Here is a 17,729-nt window from a genome sequence, read left to right as displayed (position 1 = left end):
TCTTGAGCTCGCAGCGCCTCTCACTCCGCAACGCGCACAGCGAGCAGGCGGTCGGCAGGGGCGGACGGACGTCCGCGCGGACCGGGCGCCCCGCAGGACGGACACGGTCAGCCGGGACGGGAGGCGGCGAAGAAGGGGAGCCAGGAGGAAGGACCGGTTGGGCGGGAGGGACGGGGGGTTGGTTGGTTGGTTTGAGAAGCCGGAGGCGGGCGGAGGAAGCGGGAACCGGGAAGCCGGAGCGGGAGCCGCGGACGCCTCCGGGGAGCCAGGAGGGCGGTGCTGCGGCGGCGGCGGCGGCGGGACGGGGAAGGGCCGAGGCGGCGGAGCGCCCGGGAAGCCGCCGTGTCGTAATGGCGGCGAGGCAGCGCAGCCCAATCCCGGGCCGTCCCCTCAGGCGGCGGAGAGGATTCGGGGTCGCGCCTTCCTCGGGGCGGCCGGGTTTTGGCAGCGCGGCCTCGCCTGGCGTCGTGTGGGCGGCGAAGGCAGCCTCCGAGGCCGCCCGGGCGTCCTTCGCTAAGGCGCGGCCTGGTTCCGGCAGAGGCGCTGCGCGGCGAGGCCGATGGGCGGCAGTACCAGGCCGGCATCAGGGCGGTGGGGACGATAGAGGGAGACAAAGCCCCGCTCCCCATCCTCGGCGGCGGCGGCGGCGGCGCGCGGCGGGTCCCAGCCCGAGCCCCATCGTGACACCTAGAGGCCGGAGAAAGCGACTGCAAACCCCCGCGCCGCTTACCTGCCCCGGAGGCGCCTCCGGGCCGCCCCTGCTGCCCCGGGCCCCGCCCCGTTGGGCTCCGCCAAGCGCCCGCTGCCGCTGCCCCGCCGCTAGCGGCCACCGCCAGCGCCCAGCACCAGCTCGCGGTTTAATCGCTCCACAGTCGCCTCGGACACAAAATGGCGGACGGGGCGCGAGGTGCGCCTGCGCGAGCCCCGGCAGCCGCGGCCGCCGGACCCGATCGAGGGGAGGAGGGAGCGGGAGAAGCGCCCGCGCGGGGCACCATGGGAAGAAACGCTGGGCGCTAACTTTAAATGCCGACGGGCCGGATCGGGCGGCCGCGTTCGGGCAGGCGCGGGGAGGGGCCGTGACGTCACGCACCCCCCCACTACACACCCCTCCGCTAGCCGGAGAGGGTGGCCGTGACAGGGGCGGCCTCCGTTCCTCTGAGTCTCTGACGGGTGTCCCGGCTGCCCCTGTCTTCCCTCGTGGGTCGGGGCTGCGGGGCAAGAAGGGCGTCGCGCCCCTCCGGGACGGGTGTCGAGGCGGAGCGGTTTGGGCGGGAAGAGGGCGAGGCGAAACGAACGGCTGCTCAGGACCTTGGAGGGCGGGGGAAAATCTTTTCCTCTTCGCGGCATGGGTCACGGCGCCCTCTGGCGCCCCCTGCAGGCGGTGCTGCCAAAGTGGGCAGGCAGATGTCCACCCTACTGTTTTATTTATTTATCTGTATGGCAGCTTAATTTTTTTTATAAATAATTCAAGGCGGCGAACATATTCCTATTTTTCCCTACAACAACCCTGTGAGGTGCGTTGGGCTGAGAGAGAAAGAGAGATTGGGCCGGTCACCTTCTGGGTTAGCATAAAGAAGCATCTATACGTACATAACATACATACACATGCTTACAAGTGTTTGCATGTGTGTGTATGTGCATGTCAGATGTATGCGTGGATCTGTAGGTAAGGTTTAGGGTTTCCTTCTTGACTGGCGGGGTTTGACTAGAAGACCTCCAAGGTCCCTTCCAACTCTTATTCTGTTACACCTCCACTCTTAAGCCATACATAGTGGAGCCCCAGGTACATGGAATAAAACACAAACAGACAGACGGTGCAGGAAGTCCTCGACTTATGACCACAACTGAGCCCAAGTGAGAATTTGTTCTAAGTGAGTTTCGTCCCATTGTACCACCTTCCTTGCCAAGCGTCTTAAGGGAATCACTGCAGTTGATAAAAGTTACTAATCTGGCTGTTAAAGAGAATCTGGCTTCCTCATGGACTTTGCTTGTCAGAAGGTCGCAAAAAAAGGAGATTGCATGACCCCTGGACACTGCAATGGTCATAAGTATGAGTCAGTTGCCAAGCATCTGAATTTTGATCGTGTGATTATCAGATCAACGGTCACAAGTGTGAAAAATGGTCGTAAGTCACCTTTTTCAGTGCTGTTGAAAACTTTGAACCGGGTAAATGAACTGTTGTAAGTTGAGAACTACTTGTATGCGCACCATTGCAAACTTTGGCAGACAAACGTAAGAGACTGTCCACAGCCGGCCCAATGGAAAGGAACAATCATTCTTCATTTTTCAAGATATTCAAAGATAAATGCAAAATCTGAGCCTTGACGGTTCTGCAGTGCCAGAATGGGTTTTAATTGCAGACTACCATGGCACGATGCAGATGGGCAGAGGCTAAAAGTTGCAAGACTCTCCAGAGTCATGCATATTTTGCCAGAGGCATAATATAGCAACAAAAACACGATCAACTGGTTGGAGGCCTTCGAAGAGAGTTATTATTTTCCTTGAAATGTCCAAGGACAGTACAGTATGTCCTTAATGGGCAGATTTCACATATTCCATTCATCCATAGGAGTTAATGAAGTACTGCTTTCAGAAAAGGAAGTGATGGAAATTGGAAGAGGCTAAGATCCCTATCTTTATCTGCACCAATGAAAATCCGTATTTCATTTGAAAAAAATAAAACCGTCTTCCAATCGTGCAGGAAGTATGCAGCAACCGCATGTGCCTCCATTTCTTAACCACTCAACAGGTAAAAACACCCTAGCTCAAAGTCAGTTCTTGGGAACATCATAGACACATCCATGTGGATTTCTTGGCAACATTACAAAAGTGATTGCCGTTACCTTTTTCTATTTTTCATTTTATCAGTTTAGTGTAAAAATCTGTAATCTGGTAGCATCCTTTCTAAAAAAAATTAATTGTTTATACATTTTTCTTCTTTAAAATACTTAAATGCTTAATGAAGTGTATTGTCTGCCATTTGTTCATATAAAGTAAACTAGTAATGAGAGTAATATTAATAACAGCCATAATTAAAATACTATTAATTGCTTATTTATAATAAAATTCTTACATAATTTACTTATAGTATGCAATGATATTGATAATATAACTAATATTAATACTAATATTTGTATATGATTTCTTGCATTCTTTTCTTACATATATTAATCTTTCATCTTTTAGTTTCTACCTGTTTTACCCAACCATTGATAAGAGCATATCCCATGTTAAAAGTATTGTTTCTTCCTTATCCTTTATAATTAATGTTAATCTATCAATCTCTGCACAGTCTAATATTTTTCTAATTATACTTTCATCTGTAGGTGTGTCTTCATTTTTCCAATGTTGTGCAAATACAATTCTCACAATTTATTTAAGGGCATAAACTTTTCAAAACGTAGGTTTTTTTAAAAAACCATGCTATTTGGGAAAGGCGCTGCTAGATTTGAGGAGTTTTTTTGGCTGCCATATAGTGTACTAACCTGGATCTCCTCAATTCCTTCCACAGGCTGGGTCTCCAATGCCTCTGGTTTTCTTGAATTAGAAATGAATTTTCCCTTTTCTGGGTTTCGCTTCTTTTCAGAATGTACCTCAAAATGTCCTAGCCCAGGTTGGAAAAGGAAATCCATTTTACACAGTAGAAATTACAATATCTTTCATATTGCAACCAAGGGGCAATCAGGTTCATTATTTTGTGTGATTTATCGCAAATTGCAACCACCGGTATTTTGGTGAAATTGTAAAGCCTAATTGGGATTATTGGATGGAAAGCCCAGCCAACAGAATATTGATCCCTGAACTCAAAGCAATGAGTAAGCTGCTTTGGCTCAGTTATGCTTATATATATTTTTTCCCCTCAAACATGTTTGGCCTTTCAGAGAGTCCTCAGCTTACAACCACAATTGAGCCCAAAATTTATCTTGCCAAGTGAGAAATTTGTTATGTGAGTTTTGCCCCCTTTTACGACTTCTCTCACCACATCTGTTAAGTGGAATCACTGCAGTTTCTTAAATTAATAACACAGTTGTAAGTGAATCTGCTTTCCCTACTGATTTTGCTTGTCGGATGGTCGCAAAAGGGGATCCTGTGACTCCAGGATACTGCAACTGTCGTTAATGTGAGTCAGTGTGGAAAATGGTCATCAGTCCCTTTTTAAAGTGGTTTTGTAAGTTCGAATGGTCACTAAATGAACGGTTGTAAGTCGAGGATTACCTGTACTGCAACCGTCATAAATAGGAGCCAGTTGCCCAGCATCTGAATTTTGGCCATGTGGCCATGGAGACGTTTCAATGGTCCTAAGTCACTTCTAGTACCATTGTACTCGACTCGCCTTAACAACAGTGGCAAGAAAGATAAAACGGGGCAAAACTGACTTACGTGTCTCCCTTAGCAACTGAAATTTGGGGCTTAATAATTGTGGTTGTAGGAAAGCTAGAAATGAATATTGTATAGTTTTTCAGTTCTGAGAAATAGATATGTTGACTTGTGATGTGTGTTTGATCCTCAAATTTGCCCAACCGCCTTCTGAGGGCAAAAGGAAAAAAAAAATTTAAATGTCTTCTTTGTTTAAAATAAATGATAAATAAACGATGATTAAAATAAAGCTGTTACATTTTGCTGACCTAATTCATTTGCAGTACTCTCATCCTACAGCTGCTGAGGAAAGCTGCCCACCTCTCCACCAGACAAACAAACCAAAAAGTCCACAAAATTGCACACTTTCAACTTATTTGCTCAAAGTTCTTTTTATTTCAGGCTGAAAGTCAAAATTAGCCAAACCTCTTGATAATTACATTATATATATATATATATTTATAGCTATGTAGATGTACAGATAAATTTATAGATACTTTGTAGAAAAGGACATTTTGCTGCCATTTGGCTGCTGCCTCCCTCCCTCCCTCCCTCCCCCCAACACACACACGCACACACGCACCACAAGCACACACACACGTACATAAAAAATATTAAAATAGCACAAGAAGAGGCAACTTTTGCCCGTTAGGTTTCCATCTTCCATAGCGTCGTCATTATAAAGACATTAGTTTCCCTTCCTTCGCTGGGAATAAAGGACTCCTTCCTGTCGTTTTTTGTTGTTTTTTTTCCCCCTCTCTCCACCTTGCAATCCCAGAGGAGAAACCTACAAATTTATCCAAAGCCCTAACAGAGAATCTAGCTGGGCCCAATTTCCTGCTAGATTCACAGCCCCCGCAGGGTGGAGAGAATAGTGGAGAATAGAACAGGTTAAACATTAAAGCTGGACTTTGAACGTGTATCTTCCCGAGTGTATCTCAAACCGATGATTTCCCCCCCCCTACCGTGGCTGGTTTGTTTTCCAGCAGATCCAAGTCGAGAGGGATCTATTTTGGTCCTGGCTAACAATAACATGCCCAGTTCAACACCAGATTCTGTAGGAGGAAGAAAACCGCAGAAGGGATCGCCTCCGTGCTGCTGCTGCTGCTGCTGGAGCCAACGAGCTAAGGCATTCTCCACCTAAGGCAGCAGGCCAGCGGTCCTAATACTGCTGTGGGCATGGCCCCACGGGTGATGGAGATGCCCACTCTGCCAGAGGCCGGGTTGACTTCGGTTCGAAGGACTCCGCTGAAGTTCTGTCGGCATACAAGGTCCGTGTGCCCAATAAAGGATCAGCAGGTGAGATCGAGGCCGCCATCCTTCAAAATGCAGTACTGGCCATGCTGCCTGGGGCAAAGATCCGGGGCAAATTGTCCAGGGATTCTTCTAGCCTTCGGTGAGCTGATTTGCCATCGTCCCCTGAAAACATACACAGAAATCAGGTGCCCATCAGGGACATTTCTGCCTCAACTTTAGACACTGCAGGCGCTGACCTGAAGGCCCTGTACAAAAAAAAAATCTGCCTTTTTCGGCCATGTATAAAAATCTGGCCTGGGTTAAAAAAAAAAAACTTTTTGGGATGTTTCCTGGCTGCTCACTTGCAGTCAAAATGGTGGCAGCTTTTCAGGAACATTGTTTATACAATATGGTGGTAAAGTAGAGTACAGTAGAGTAGAGTAGAATAGAATAGAAATAGAATAGAATAGAATAGAATAGAATGTAGAGAATAGAAAAGAGAGGAAAGGATAGAGTAGAATAGAATAGAAATAGAATAGAATGTAGAGAATAGAAAAGAGAGGAGAGGATAGAGTAGAGTAGAATAGAATAGAATAATGGAGTTGGGACCTTGGAGGTCTTCTAGTCCAACCCCCTGCTTAGGCAGGAAATCCTATACCATTTCAGACAAATGGTTGCCCAATTGCAGCTTGAATTTTGACCCTGGTCCATGATCCAAGTATAATTATTCATAATGCAAACCTTGACTGTCAAAACTCCTTCTTTTAAAGAAGTGTTTAAGAATAAGTATGTGCTCAATTCTTAAACATTTTTGGTTTTGTTACCAACTATCTTATTCTGTGTTAAGTCTCTAATATACTTCTTACATCTCATTAGTCAACACAAAATTTTGTTTGAAGGGCCCCACCAAACATACAATGTGAAGCCCTTCAACTGAGCACATATTTCACTATGTCTGCCCTCTCACTTACGTTGTACCCAGGGCTATATAAATATATTTTATCATTTGTTCCATGCTGATGTTTCTTTGGACCACATGCATGTAAACACGGGAAGGATGGTTGGGAGACATACATCGTTAGGCTGACAATCTGGAGAACTTTGTGTGTAAAATTCAGAGCAAGAGACATCTCAGCATGCTAAGCAGATAACTTGACACAGAATGGCTGGATAGACATTGCAACAGACTATGTATAGCATGTGGATTTAGAAATCACACTTCTCATTTAAAGGCCTTTATCAAGCATTTTGTTCAATCTGTACAAACATATCCTTGGGTTGCTCTTAAGTACCAGGCCCATGTTTGTCCTTCAGAGATAAGGAATGTTTAGCACAATCGCCCAATGCTCTGGTGTCTTCTGAGACACGTGAGTAGCAGTTCTTAGAATTCCTAGGAACTTTTGATAATTTGGGAGTTTGCACTAGATTGGGGAAGGCTAATAAAGTCCAGGGGAAATTAAATCATCTTGCTTGCTTTTCCGAATTCTGTAGAATCTGGGTGTACCCTCCATTCCACATTTTGAAAGGAATTAATGTCATGAACCTCTTCCAGCTGCCTGCAGACAACTTTAGAGAATTTGCAGATGAATAAAACAGTATGTTTTAAAATCCTGGTAGCTGTGAAATGTAAAATTCAACCAGAAATTTAGGTATATTTTACAGGATGTAAATGTTGATTTCTCAAGCCAAGGATCAGATTTTGGCTTTTGAGTGGCCCCACACCCTAAAAGAGCAGGGGAAGGTCACGGAAAAAAAATTCCAAATTTATTTCCATTAAGTATGGTCTCTGATAAGTATTCCTAGCATTGAAGAGCCTGGGGAATTTTCACCCCATTGTTTCTGAGCTGCTTCTCGGCCAGGGTTTAAATGAGCTTCTGTGAGTATCAGGATTGGGGGCAATAGGAGTTTGAAGAAAGTACTCAATCTATTTTCCTCTTCCTCTCCCCACTCCTCAATAAATGAATCGCCCATGCAGACCTTTTACTCTGCCAAACTTTTCAAGCTTCTTAAAAATGCAAAATACCCTGAGCTGAAAGGACTTCCAAAAAAAAAAAAAAAAAAGCGCTTTCCTTAAAAATCAAGGGACAATACAGAGAAGCCAACGACAAACCAGAAAGTTGGGTGTGGTTTGCCCTCAAAAGAACTGTCTTTAATATCTGACTTCTCTGATTAAAAAGACCAGGTATTGGGTGAAGGGAAAGACCTACGTGAGTTCTGGCCATCTGAGCATTCAAGCATCGCTTATGCCTTTGGCTCACTCCATGGCTCTGAAATAATCTCGGGATTCTACTCGAACCTTATTTAGGATCTCCTCTGATTCATGCAGTTAATGAAATGGGTTAGTTTTATTGGGTTGAAGGGAAAGTGTTGGCTGAAATCCTGAATCCTGCTTTGGATGAGCCTTCCCCGCATGTGGGATCCTATCAAAAGCCATATGGCAACCCAAGGCTACTGGGCAATGCAGTGCTAGGTGGACAAATACTCAATTGCTTCACACCACATGCTAACTCTTAAGCCCAAATTAACCAAACACAAATATACCGGGTTCGTACCGCATGCAACACCCGAACAAATAAACCACATTTAGGGTGAACGGGACGGTGTGGTTCATTTCTACTTGAGACAAAGTTATTAGATTCACACAACACACAGAATCTCATTTTGGTCCGTCGTAGCATCTTGTGTCAGCCTTTCACATCTGGGACCAAGGCAGAGTCCCTCAACCGGCGTGCCATTCCATATGCAACAAAGACAAAGAGACGTGCAGAGCCAGAACACAAGCACAGCTGGGAGATGCCTGCCACGCGTGGCCACGGTGGAAGACGTAAACCCAACCACGTCAGGTCTGATGAGACCCAGGACAAGAGACACCAGTTAGACATGCAACAAGGGCAGGGAAGGGTAGCTAACCGGCTGGCTACGAGATCCCGACCTGTGCAGCCGCTGTCCTGACCCAGGAGTTCTACTGAGCCCCATCAGAGGGTTCTTTCAGTGCCATCTATCAAAGGATAATAAACAGCAAGGACTACATAAGTGCCTTTATTCTCTTCCCAGGATAACACTAGCACTTAAGACTCATATACCGCTTCACAGTGCTTAGTTTACGGCCCTCTCTAAGCCAGTGGTTGCCAACCAGTGGGCCGGGGACCACTGGTGGTCTGTGAGGACATTTTGGTGGTCCACAGAGAAATGGCACCCCCCCCCCGAAGCAATTAATCCAGGCTGCGCGGGGACACAAGGCTGTGCCACCCAAAGGGCCTGCGGGAATACAAGTCTTGTGTCCCTTGCATTATGCACAACATGAGATAGTGAGGGGAGGGAGGACAGGGGCAACTTGCCCCACTCGCCCCCCGCGCCTGGTCTGGCCACCGGGCTGCTTCTTTCTGCTTCTTGGCTGCATGCAGGGGAAGCAGCAAAAGTCTTTCTTTCTCTCCCCCAAATTCTGCCAGAAATGGGACCCTGCAAGGCCTCCTGCTCCAAGAGGCTGTGACAAATCTCACAAAGACTCATTTCTGGTGGAGTTTGGAGGAGAGAAAGAAAGACTTCTGCTGCTTTCCTTGCATGAAACCAAAAGTCTCTCTCTCCCCCTGAGAACGGAGCTGGAGACGGTATCCTGTGATCCCAAATAAAGCATGATCGATCGGTAGGAAAACGGGGTGGGGAATTTTCCTTTTTTGGGGATTTTCCCAGGGTCTCTGGTCTGCGGGATTTAAAATTATGAGTTTGGTGGTCCCTGAGGTCCAAAAGATTGGCGACCCCTGCTCTAAGCAGTTTACAGAGTCAGCATATCTGCCCCCAACAATCTGGGTCCTCATTTTACCCACCTCAGAAGGATGGAAAGCTGAGTCCACCTTGAGCCGGTCAGAATCGAACTGCTGGCAGTCAGCAGAATTAGCCTGCAATTACTGCATTCTAACTGCTGCACCACCACGGATGCAGTGCATGCATCACTTTTCCTTAAGCAAGGAGTAGTACTGATAGAGTGGGAGGCCAGCCTCGGCTGTGATACCAGCAGAGATCAAGAGAAGGACTGGAGATTTAGGAAGGACGGCTCTTATACAGAAGCAGCGCCATCTAGTATAAAGTCAACTGAACTAGTCCTTTGTGTACTGAGACCCCACACCCACCAGCAATAAGCCTTCCTCCTAAGGCAGGAGAAGATTAAAGCGGCCTGGAAAGAGGGCAAGAGAGGCTCACTTACCGCACATAAGAAGGCTCTGTTTGGCGGCGTCCCGCACGGCTTCCTTGTCAGTTTGGCACAGATATACCAGCTGTTCAATGCTCTCCTTGGCCTGTTGGTTGGGGGAAGCGTTAAGATAAAGGAAATGACATAATTCCTTAAGGATCCGAAGGGAGCTTGCACAGACCACAGCCCTGATCCACCTTCCCGATTGCAGTCTTCGGGACCAGAGTTATGGAACACCAGGGGGAAAAAAAATCTTACAGGTAGAACACTTTTGACAGTGGAACCAATGACTTGAGTTAGTGATGGATTTCTTAAGCCTGACTGTATTTAGAGACACCTCTAGGGCAGTGGCCCCCCAGATATTTGGGCACCAGGGACCGGTTCCGTGGAGATAGGTTTTTCCACAGACCGGAGAGGGCATGATTTCACACGCTGCCTGCCTCCCAAAGATGGGGCTTCACTTGTTTGCGCGGCCCAGGTTCTGGCATGCCATACACTGGTGCTAATCCATGGACCGGGGCTGTGGGCCCCTGGTATAGGGGATGCTTTTCCAAGAGAAAAAGGAGCAAAATGCATCTTTCCCAAGGATGCTAAGTAGGTTTTTTCAGTTCAGGTTGCTCCACAGACTGAAGTTGGCTGAGGACTCAAGTAGAACTCATAAGCTCATAAGGGTGGCCACTGAAGGCATCTGGACAGCAAAATGGGTGGTACATAAATCTCAGATAGATGGTAGATAGATGGATGGATGGATGGATGGATGGATGGATGATAGGTAGGTAGGTAGGCAGATGTAAGTAGATAGATAATAGCTAGATAGACGATAGGTAGATGTAGATAGGTAGCTAGATTTAAGTAGATAGATATAGGTAGGTGGATAGATATAGGTAGGTAGATAGATGACAGGTAGGTAGGTAGATATAAGTATATAGATATAGGTAGGTAGGTAGATATAAGTAGATAGATGTAGGTAGGTAGGTAGATAGATGTAAGTAGATATATATAGGTAGGTAGATAGATATAGGTAGGTAGATATAAGTATATAGATAGATGTAAGTTGGTAGGTAGATAGATGTAAGCAGATAGATGTAGATAAGTAGGTAGATGTAAGTATATAGATAGATGTAGGTAGGTAGACAGGTAGGTAGATATAAGTATATAGATAGATGTAGGTAGGTATGTAGATATAAGTAGATCGGTAGAAGTAGGTATGTATGTAGATGTAGACAGATAGACGGACAGACACAGACAGACAGACAAAACAATCTCTAAAAGCCAGCTTCTTCCGAGTGGTGTCTCCAAATTTATTCGGAGAAGCAGCAGCCAGTAAATGCCAGGAAAGACGCGGAGCTACAGGTGATTATGCTCGGAAGAACCAGCCCTCACCTTAAGGCAGCCCAGAGCTGCACAGGCAGCCACCCGTGTCTGTGTCTCTTCATCTTCCAGCTGCTCCAGGAAGCAGATAAGGGCCTGAGAAAAAACATCAAAGCAATCACGCTGCTTGGCCTCAAAGGAAAACAACCTCTTGTTTTAAAGTGACGTGCGTCGTTGGGTCAGAACCCTTGGCTTCGTGAAAGTTTATGCAAATAAAGAATGGGGGGGGGGGGAATGGATTTTTATAAATGCCTTCCTTTTTCCATCATAAAACCTGCACCACAAAATCTGTCAACCCACAATACTCTTCCCTATGGTTGATGAACAACCTTCGTCATCTCCAAATTTCAGCAATTAAATTACATTGTAAAAGCCCAGGAAATGAAACAATTCTTTTAAGAATGTGTAATGTGGCTGCGGGCAAGAATGAGGTATCTGTTCATCTATCCATTCCCGTGCTGCAGTAAAAAATTAAATACTTGCCCGCTCCCGAAAACTGGGATTCTCTGAGAGGTTGCGCAATTGTGCCGTTACAGCCCCAATAACTTTGGGGTTTCCTTCCACAAGAAGCAAACTCAAAGCTTTCAGTCCATCCTTGCGTAGCCGGCTCTCGGGAACTCGCTTCAGTGCCTTCAAGACCACGTCTTGGTCGTCAGAATTCAGGTTCTGTGCTAGCAGGACTGCGGGCCAATTGAAGGACAAGCGTTGGTATTAATGACAATTACGATTCATGTTGGATCTTGCCCCAAAGCAGGTGATAATATTCCAACCGGGAAAAAATCACCAACCCAATCCCACTGCTTTCCTTCTGGGTGGTTTTTAAGACGGTCCACGCTGAACATGCTCACTTTTGAGATCACACTGAGACCAATATATGGCACTTAATTTATGGCAGGTATTCACACGAGCATGTCAGCTTGCTATCACACTGGTGTCAAGCATACTTCTTGTATCCTAAGAGAGCTATATGTGGTAGCTCCACCGTACTTTAGGGATATCCAACCTTAAGATTTGTGAATTTCTCAACTCCTAGAATTCCCCACCAGGCTGAAGTCTCACAAGTCTTAAAGTTGCCAAGGTTGGGACACATCTGCTTTAGGTAGAACCACTGAAACATAGGACCAACACACTGATCTTCAGCAATACATATTTTCTTTTTGGGACTCTTAGACCCTTTCCTGGTGCCCCCAGCTGCAACAAAACAGCTGCACATCCCCACCATAACGTTGTTAAACACACGTTACCTTCTTCAGCCAGCTCCATGATGTAGGAGTCCAGTGTAACTGCAGGCAGGACCTCAAAGTGGCTCCAATATTGAAAGAGGGTGACTTGCTCGGCCTGACAACTCCCCTGACGCCTGGGCAGCCTGTGGCCCATAAGTTCTTCCACCAGCTTTACACACACTGCAACAGGAAGAGACGCTCCGTGCGTTAGTGTCATTTCTAAGGAGAAGAACTCGAAAACTTCCTGGAGCCAAACTCAAATAGTATGGAAGCCACCATTTGCTCTTTGGTTAAACTAGTAGAACATAGACACGAATCTTAGGAACAATGGAACAATTGCTTCTTGAGTAGGACTGGAAATATATAAATGATTGGGAATCCGTCTGCTTATGCTTTGTGTGTGATGACCCGGAGTGTAACACAAACGTAACAAAATCCAAAACGTAAATAAATGTCCTTTAATGCCTCCAACTCGGCCCTACTGTTCAATAGTTCTCAGTTGGAGATAAAACTTACTCAAAAATAGTCTTCAGAAGAAAGCAATACAGTCCGAACTTAATGAGCAGATAGAGGTGAAATAAAAAACTAAAACAAACTACAATGAAGGAAATTCCACAACAGACCAGGATAAGTAATTACCAACTTCAAGGAGATAACAAGGCACAGTCTGTTGGAAGGACACCAACCAAGATAACTTCGGCCCAAAATAAAACACACTTTGCTTCTGGCAATGCTGTGTTTTAACTGTCTCTCTTATATACGATTCTCCCCAGCTGCAACCAATGAGGGGGATCATGGCCGCTTCCTCTCTCGTAGGCCAAGTTGTTCCTCCCTGCGTGTCCTAGGATGAAGAGGGGATGGGCCTGGTTCTTCCTCTGACTGCCCAGCTGGCCTCTGCTCTTCCCCAGCCTCCTTCACAACCTCCGTAGCCACTCCTCCACTCCCTGCCGGCTGTTCCCCCTCTCCCTCAGAGTCTGACTCTAACAAGGGCATGACACTGTGTCCCACAAGTATAGGCAGTCCTCACTTAGTAATCATTCATTCAGCAATGGTTGGAAATTAGGACAGCACTAAAATAAAGGACTTAGGACCAGTCCTTCAAGTTGCAACTGTCACATAGCGTCCCCACAGTCACGTGGTTTAGATTCTTGGTAATTAGCTCGCGGTTATAGCCTTGCAGCATCCTGTGATCATGTGACCATTAATAATTTTTCCCAAGTCAGTAGGGGAGGCCAAGAGGAAACCACAAGTCACGTGACAGCACATTTAACAACCCAGGGTGATTCACTTAATTGCAGCCAGAATTGACAAACAGACAAACGGTCCGTGTCTTTTCATGTAACAACTGAATCAATTAGCCAATGAAGTTGCCCATCCCAATTGTGGTCATTAAGTAAGAATCATTTGTATGGCTTTACAGTTGCTCTGGGAGTTGAAGTCCACAAATCTTAAAAGCTGTCAAGTTTGAAGATCCCTGATCTAGAATCTGGAGGGGAGAAGGAGAGAGAAATAAAGCAGGAATTGCTCTGAATGCAAAATACACTCACCTGAATCGGCCAAACCTAGCTGACGGTCATTGATGCGTGCTGCATACTCGGCCTTAAAGTTCTGCATGAACATTTCTACGGAGCAGGTATACACGTTAGGGACGGCCACACCTCTGTCCCAGAAAGAGAAAACTCCTTCTTTCCGCTTTGAGAACTGTACGACTGAGAACAGAAACAAGGCCCACAATTATCACTTCTGGTTATCCCATCACCATCTAAAACACTGGCTGAGGAATTCTGGGAGTTGAAGTCCACAAGTCTTAAAGTTGCCAAGGTTGGACACCCCTGATCTAAAAGAAGGGACTTCGCCTTGACTCGCAGCCTTGAGTTTATGAAACTTCTTCCATAAATGTTAACCCCGTCCTGTTTGTGTCAGAGGCACTGTTTAAGGTGCTTCTGGGTTCAAAGGATTAGCCCGTGACGTCGCCATTGCCCGTGGGACACCTGTGGCAATTCCTTTCATGTCCTCACCCGGGAGCTGGAGCGAATGACGGGAGCTCACCCCACCACACAGCAGCACTGGGTCTCAAACGCGGGCTTGCTCACCTCTAACTCAGCATCCTAATCACATGAACCACTGCGCTCCACTATAAATATTAATTATTCATACCAACTGAAGTTTATCATCAAGGTGTACCTTATTTCTCTACAACACTCTCAGGTTATATCTGAAGAAAGGCAGCTAGTCAGGCCTATATTGAAAAACAGCTGTGTACAAAGCTGATTGGCTAGCAGTTTTGGGAACAGAGATACCTAGTTCAGAATTGGTTCTAAAAGTTGTTTTGTTTTTTGTAAAGTATCTTGATGTAAGCAACAATTACAAAATAAATAGATGAACCCTTTGAAGTAAAAATAGAAAAAGTCCGCCTGCCACACATGGAATTATGGGGAAAGTGGGCATGGCTAATAACAATCCCAAATAAGTACATTCTTCCCATAAATAAAAATAAGAGGAAAGCAAATTCCACAATGAAACAGACGCATCCCTATTGTGTTTGTTGATGCCTTCATATATGCCTTAGTTACACACCCTGTGCGTTGTCTTCCAGGAAAGGTTGGTTTCTAGAATATACTAGCTCTCTACTCGCTACGAAACTATGTGATCAGGCTTACGTTTTTGGGGCGGAAAATAAGGGGAAAAAACGTGCCTCTGTCTACCAGCATCCACCAGTATTCATCTGGTTAGCGTTCTGTCATTGTGTGAGAGAGTTGAGGGCTGTTTGGAAACTGAAACAGTATTTGCTGTGTGAGCAAGGAGACATCAAGGAGCTTGGGCGTGGCTTAGCTCAACTGTTCTGTAGTAAAGCTGCTTGCTGCTCTGAATCTCTGACACTCCTCTCCTCTGCTTGTGTTTTGCATTTGGAACAGATTTTTTTTCAGGTGGGAAGGGGGAGTAGAACTCCTTAGCATCAGAGCGTGTTAATAATAGTATAGGAAGTACTAATGCTCTGATGGTCATTTTGAAAAATCCTTTCTTAGTGAGCACCTAGAAGCCAAGAGGAACATACGTGCCAAATTTAAAGTTTGTGGGCTTTACAGTTCTGAGGATTTTATGATTATGCGTGAGTGGTCTGCCAACACGTTCTGATTGTTCAGTGTTGATCCCCTCCTCCCCAAGCATAAGGGTATGCCAGGGCCTGATGTCGCCAGCTTCAGAATGCCCGTGGCCCTACCTTCCTCAGCAGAGCCGGCCATCCCGGCTCGGTCCACGATCAGACGACTGGCCATCTCTAGGACCTGCACGTCTCTCCCCAGCCTGTCAAGGGCGTACATTTCCTGGCAGCGGAGAGGCCCAAAGTTGCCCAGCTTCTGTGAATCAAGACACACATCCCAAACGAGGGTCAGAGGAGTGTTCTGACCCAGGCTTCGTTCAAATTAAGAAAACACAAACGGTGTGTAAAAGCAAACTTTTAAAAATGCGACACTGGGAATGATTTGCATTCCCAGCCAAAACTCATTAAACACAATTGCCTGAGATAAGAGCACGCCTTTCAGGGTTGTAAAAAGGCTGCCAAGAAACAGAAGTCCCATTACTGAGAAATATCAACCGACAGAAGTTCCAGCAAAGACAAACCAGAAGTCGCGGGGCTTCAATGAGGAATCAGAGTCGAATGAACTTCTTTGCTTCCTGCAAAGGTTTCGTCATCTTGGCCTGACTTTTATCCCTTATGGGAGGGGGCAATCACCTCCAAACCTTACTTCTGAGTTGCCCCTTTTGTTTCAGCTGTTCTTGCCTTCTGGCAGCTCTGTGCACATGCACACTGGGAACAGGTTCCCCTTGTTCCTCTGCCTCGCTGCTGCCAGACTCTGGAGGCTCCGGAGTCAGCACACAACTCCCAGATGGTCCTGGCCTCATCCCTGCATCAGATGCAGGACCCTCATTCAAGTCCTTGCCAGACTCCCTGACTAGTTCCCTTTCGTCCTCACTGTCAGATACCTCTGCCGTCTGCACCGGCTGCCGGCGAACCACAACAAGGAGATAAGATGCGATGCCAAGGCGCTTTTAACGTGCACCGTTGTGCAAAAAGTCAGGATGAGCAAAACCGGCACAGCAATCCAAAGCCCCAAGAGCATATGTGCCCTTCCAAACGCTTTTGGCTCAGAACCCTGGCCGAAAACGCGGCTGGATTATCGTTTTAATGGGGCAGGCATGGAAAATTATTACAGGCAGTGCATTTCTGTTGCGAAGTGAGATGTTTGTTAAGCGGTTTTGCCCCCTTTCTGGCCACGGTTGCTAAGAGAATCACCGTAGTGGTTAAGTTCGTAAGAGAGCTGTGAAGTGAATCTGGCCTCTCCATTGACTTTGCTCGTCAGAAAGTTACAAAAAGGGACACTGCCACCGTCATAAACACGGGTCAGTTGCCAAGCGTCTGAATTCTGATGGCGTGACCACAGGGATGCTGCCACGGCCGTAAGTGTGAAAAGTCCCTTTTTTCAGTGCCGTGGTAACTTTGAACTGTCTGTCACTAAATGAACTGCTGTAAGTGAAGGACTTACCTGTACTTCATGTATTTCATAACTTAAGATCCATTTAAAGATAGTTGTCAATTTACAACCATTCATCTAATGCTCATTCAAAGTTATAATGGCACTGAAACAGTGATGGGATTCAATTTTGTTTACTACAGGTCCTGTGGGTGTGGCTTGGTGGGCGTGGTGTGGCTTGGTGGGCGTGGCAGGGGAAGGATACTGCAAAATCCCCATTCTCTCCCCACCCCACTAACCTGCTTTCCAGCTCTGTTCTCCTGTGCAAGGCAACAAAAGAAGACTCAGCCTATCAGCTGGGACTCAGGAGGCGGAGCATAGATGGGGGCGGGGCCAGTCAGAGGTGGGATTTGCCGGTTCTCCAAACTACTCAAAATTTCCGCTACCATTTCTCCAGAACTGGTCAGAACCTGCTGAAGACCCACCTCTGCACTGAAACTCTTCTAAGAGTGGGTGGGACCTAGAGGATGGGCCTATTCTGCTGTGCCCCTCCCTCCTGCTGAATGGAATATCATTTCCCCAGGTGAGATTGGTCCCACCCCTGCTTGTCCTTCCGGAAAACCCTCAAAAGATGCTTTCCCCACCAACTCTGGGGGTCCCATGGGGAGCCGGCAAACAGTTGTGTAATGTCAAATGGCAATTATTCTCTTGCTATCGCAGGGTTTTTATAGCAACGGCACTTTAAGATTTATATACCGCTTCATAGTGCTTGTACAGCCCCATCTAAGCGGTTTACAGAGTCAGCCTCTTGCCCCCCAACAATCTGGGTCCTCATTTTACCCACCTCGGAAAGATGGAAGGCTGAGTCAACCTTGAGCCGGTCAG

At 46.6% G+C, this 17,729-nt stretch overlaps 2 protein-coding genes and 1 long non-coding RNA gene across 10 annotated transcripts in view; 2 read left to right on the top strand and 1 right to left on the bottom strand.

The window, feature by feature from the left end:
• The first annotated feature begins 3 nt into the window (after positions 1-3).
• On the top strand, positions 4-5,262 carry LOC113417519 (uncharacterized). The gene is made up of 2 exons (XR_015750636.1): positions 4-106; positions 2,570-5,262. It is a non-coding gene; the product is annotated as an uncharacterized LOC113417519 (long non-coding RNA).
• LOC148129828 (uncharacterized) lies at positions 312-5,262 on the top strand. Its single transcript, XM_087971546.1, has 2 exons — positions 312-2,749; positions 3,512-5,262. The coding sequence occupies exon 1, from the start codon at positions 351-353 to the stop codon at positions 1,668-1,670; it is 1,320 nt and encodes a 439-aa protein (XP_087827672.1). The 5' UTR covers positions 312-350; the 3' UTR covers positions 1,671-2,749; positions 3,512-5,262.
• Positions 4,730-17,729, bottom strand: part of RIPOR1 (RHO family interacting cell polarization regulator 1) — a 117,200-nt gene continuing 104,200 nt past the window's right edge. For 5 of the 8 annotated variants that reach the window (XM_087971541.1, XM_087971540.1, XM_026675948.2 and 2 more), the window contains 7 exons: positions 15,593-15,728; positions 13,920-14,081; positions 12,394-12,552; positions 11,633-11,829; positions 11,162-11,245; positions 9,794-9,884; positions 4,730-5,775 (listed from right to left, as the gene is read on the bottom strand). In XM_087971541.1, coding sequence (XP_087827667.1) covers positions 5,678-5,775; positions 9,794-9,884; positions 11,162-11,245; positions 11,633-11,829; positions 12,394-12,552; positions 13,920-14,081; positions 15,593-15,728 — 927 coding nt within the window. In that variant the 3' untranslated portion in view covers positions 4,730-5,677. Of the gene's footprint in view, positions 5,776-8,524; positions 8,591-9,793; positions 9,885-11,161; positions 11,246-11,632; positions 11,830-12,393; positions 12,553-13,919; positions 14,082-15,592; positions 15,729-17,729 lie in introns of all 8 variants that reach the window. The other 3 variants (XM_087971544.1, XM_087971542.1, XM_087971543.1) reach the window with 1 other exon arrangement.

Source organism: Notechis scutatus, chromosome 9, assembly GCF_049901735.1.
Source record: "Notechis scutatus isolate UNSWTSFEM ecotype Mainland chromosome 9, rNotScu1.2, whole genome shotgun sequence".
NCBI classification, from domain to species: Eukaryota; Metazoa; Chordata; class Lepidosauria; order Squamata; family Elapidae; genus Notechis; species Notechis scutatus.
The sequence above is the reverse complement of the archived record's forward strand: the minus strand, read 5'-3'. Positions and strand labels throughout refer to the sequence as shown.

What these genes read in the sequence shown, in the direction of transcription:
- LOC148129828 (XM_087971546.1), top strand. Translation starts at nt 351, where the DNA reads ATGGCGGCGAGGCAGCGCAGCCCAATCCCGGGCCGTCCCCTCAGGCGG.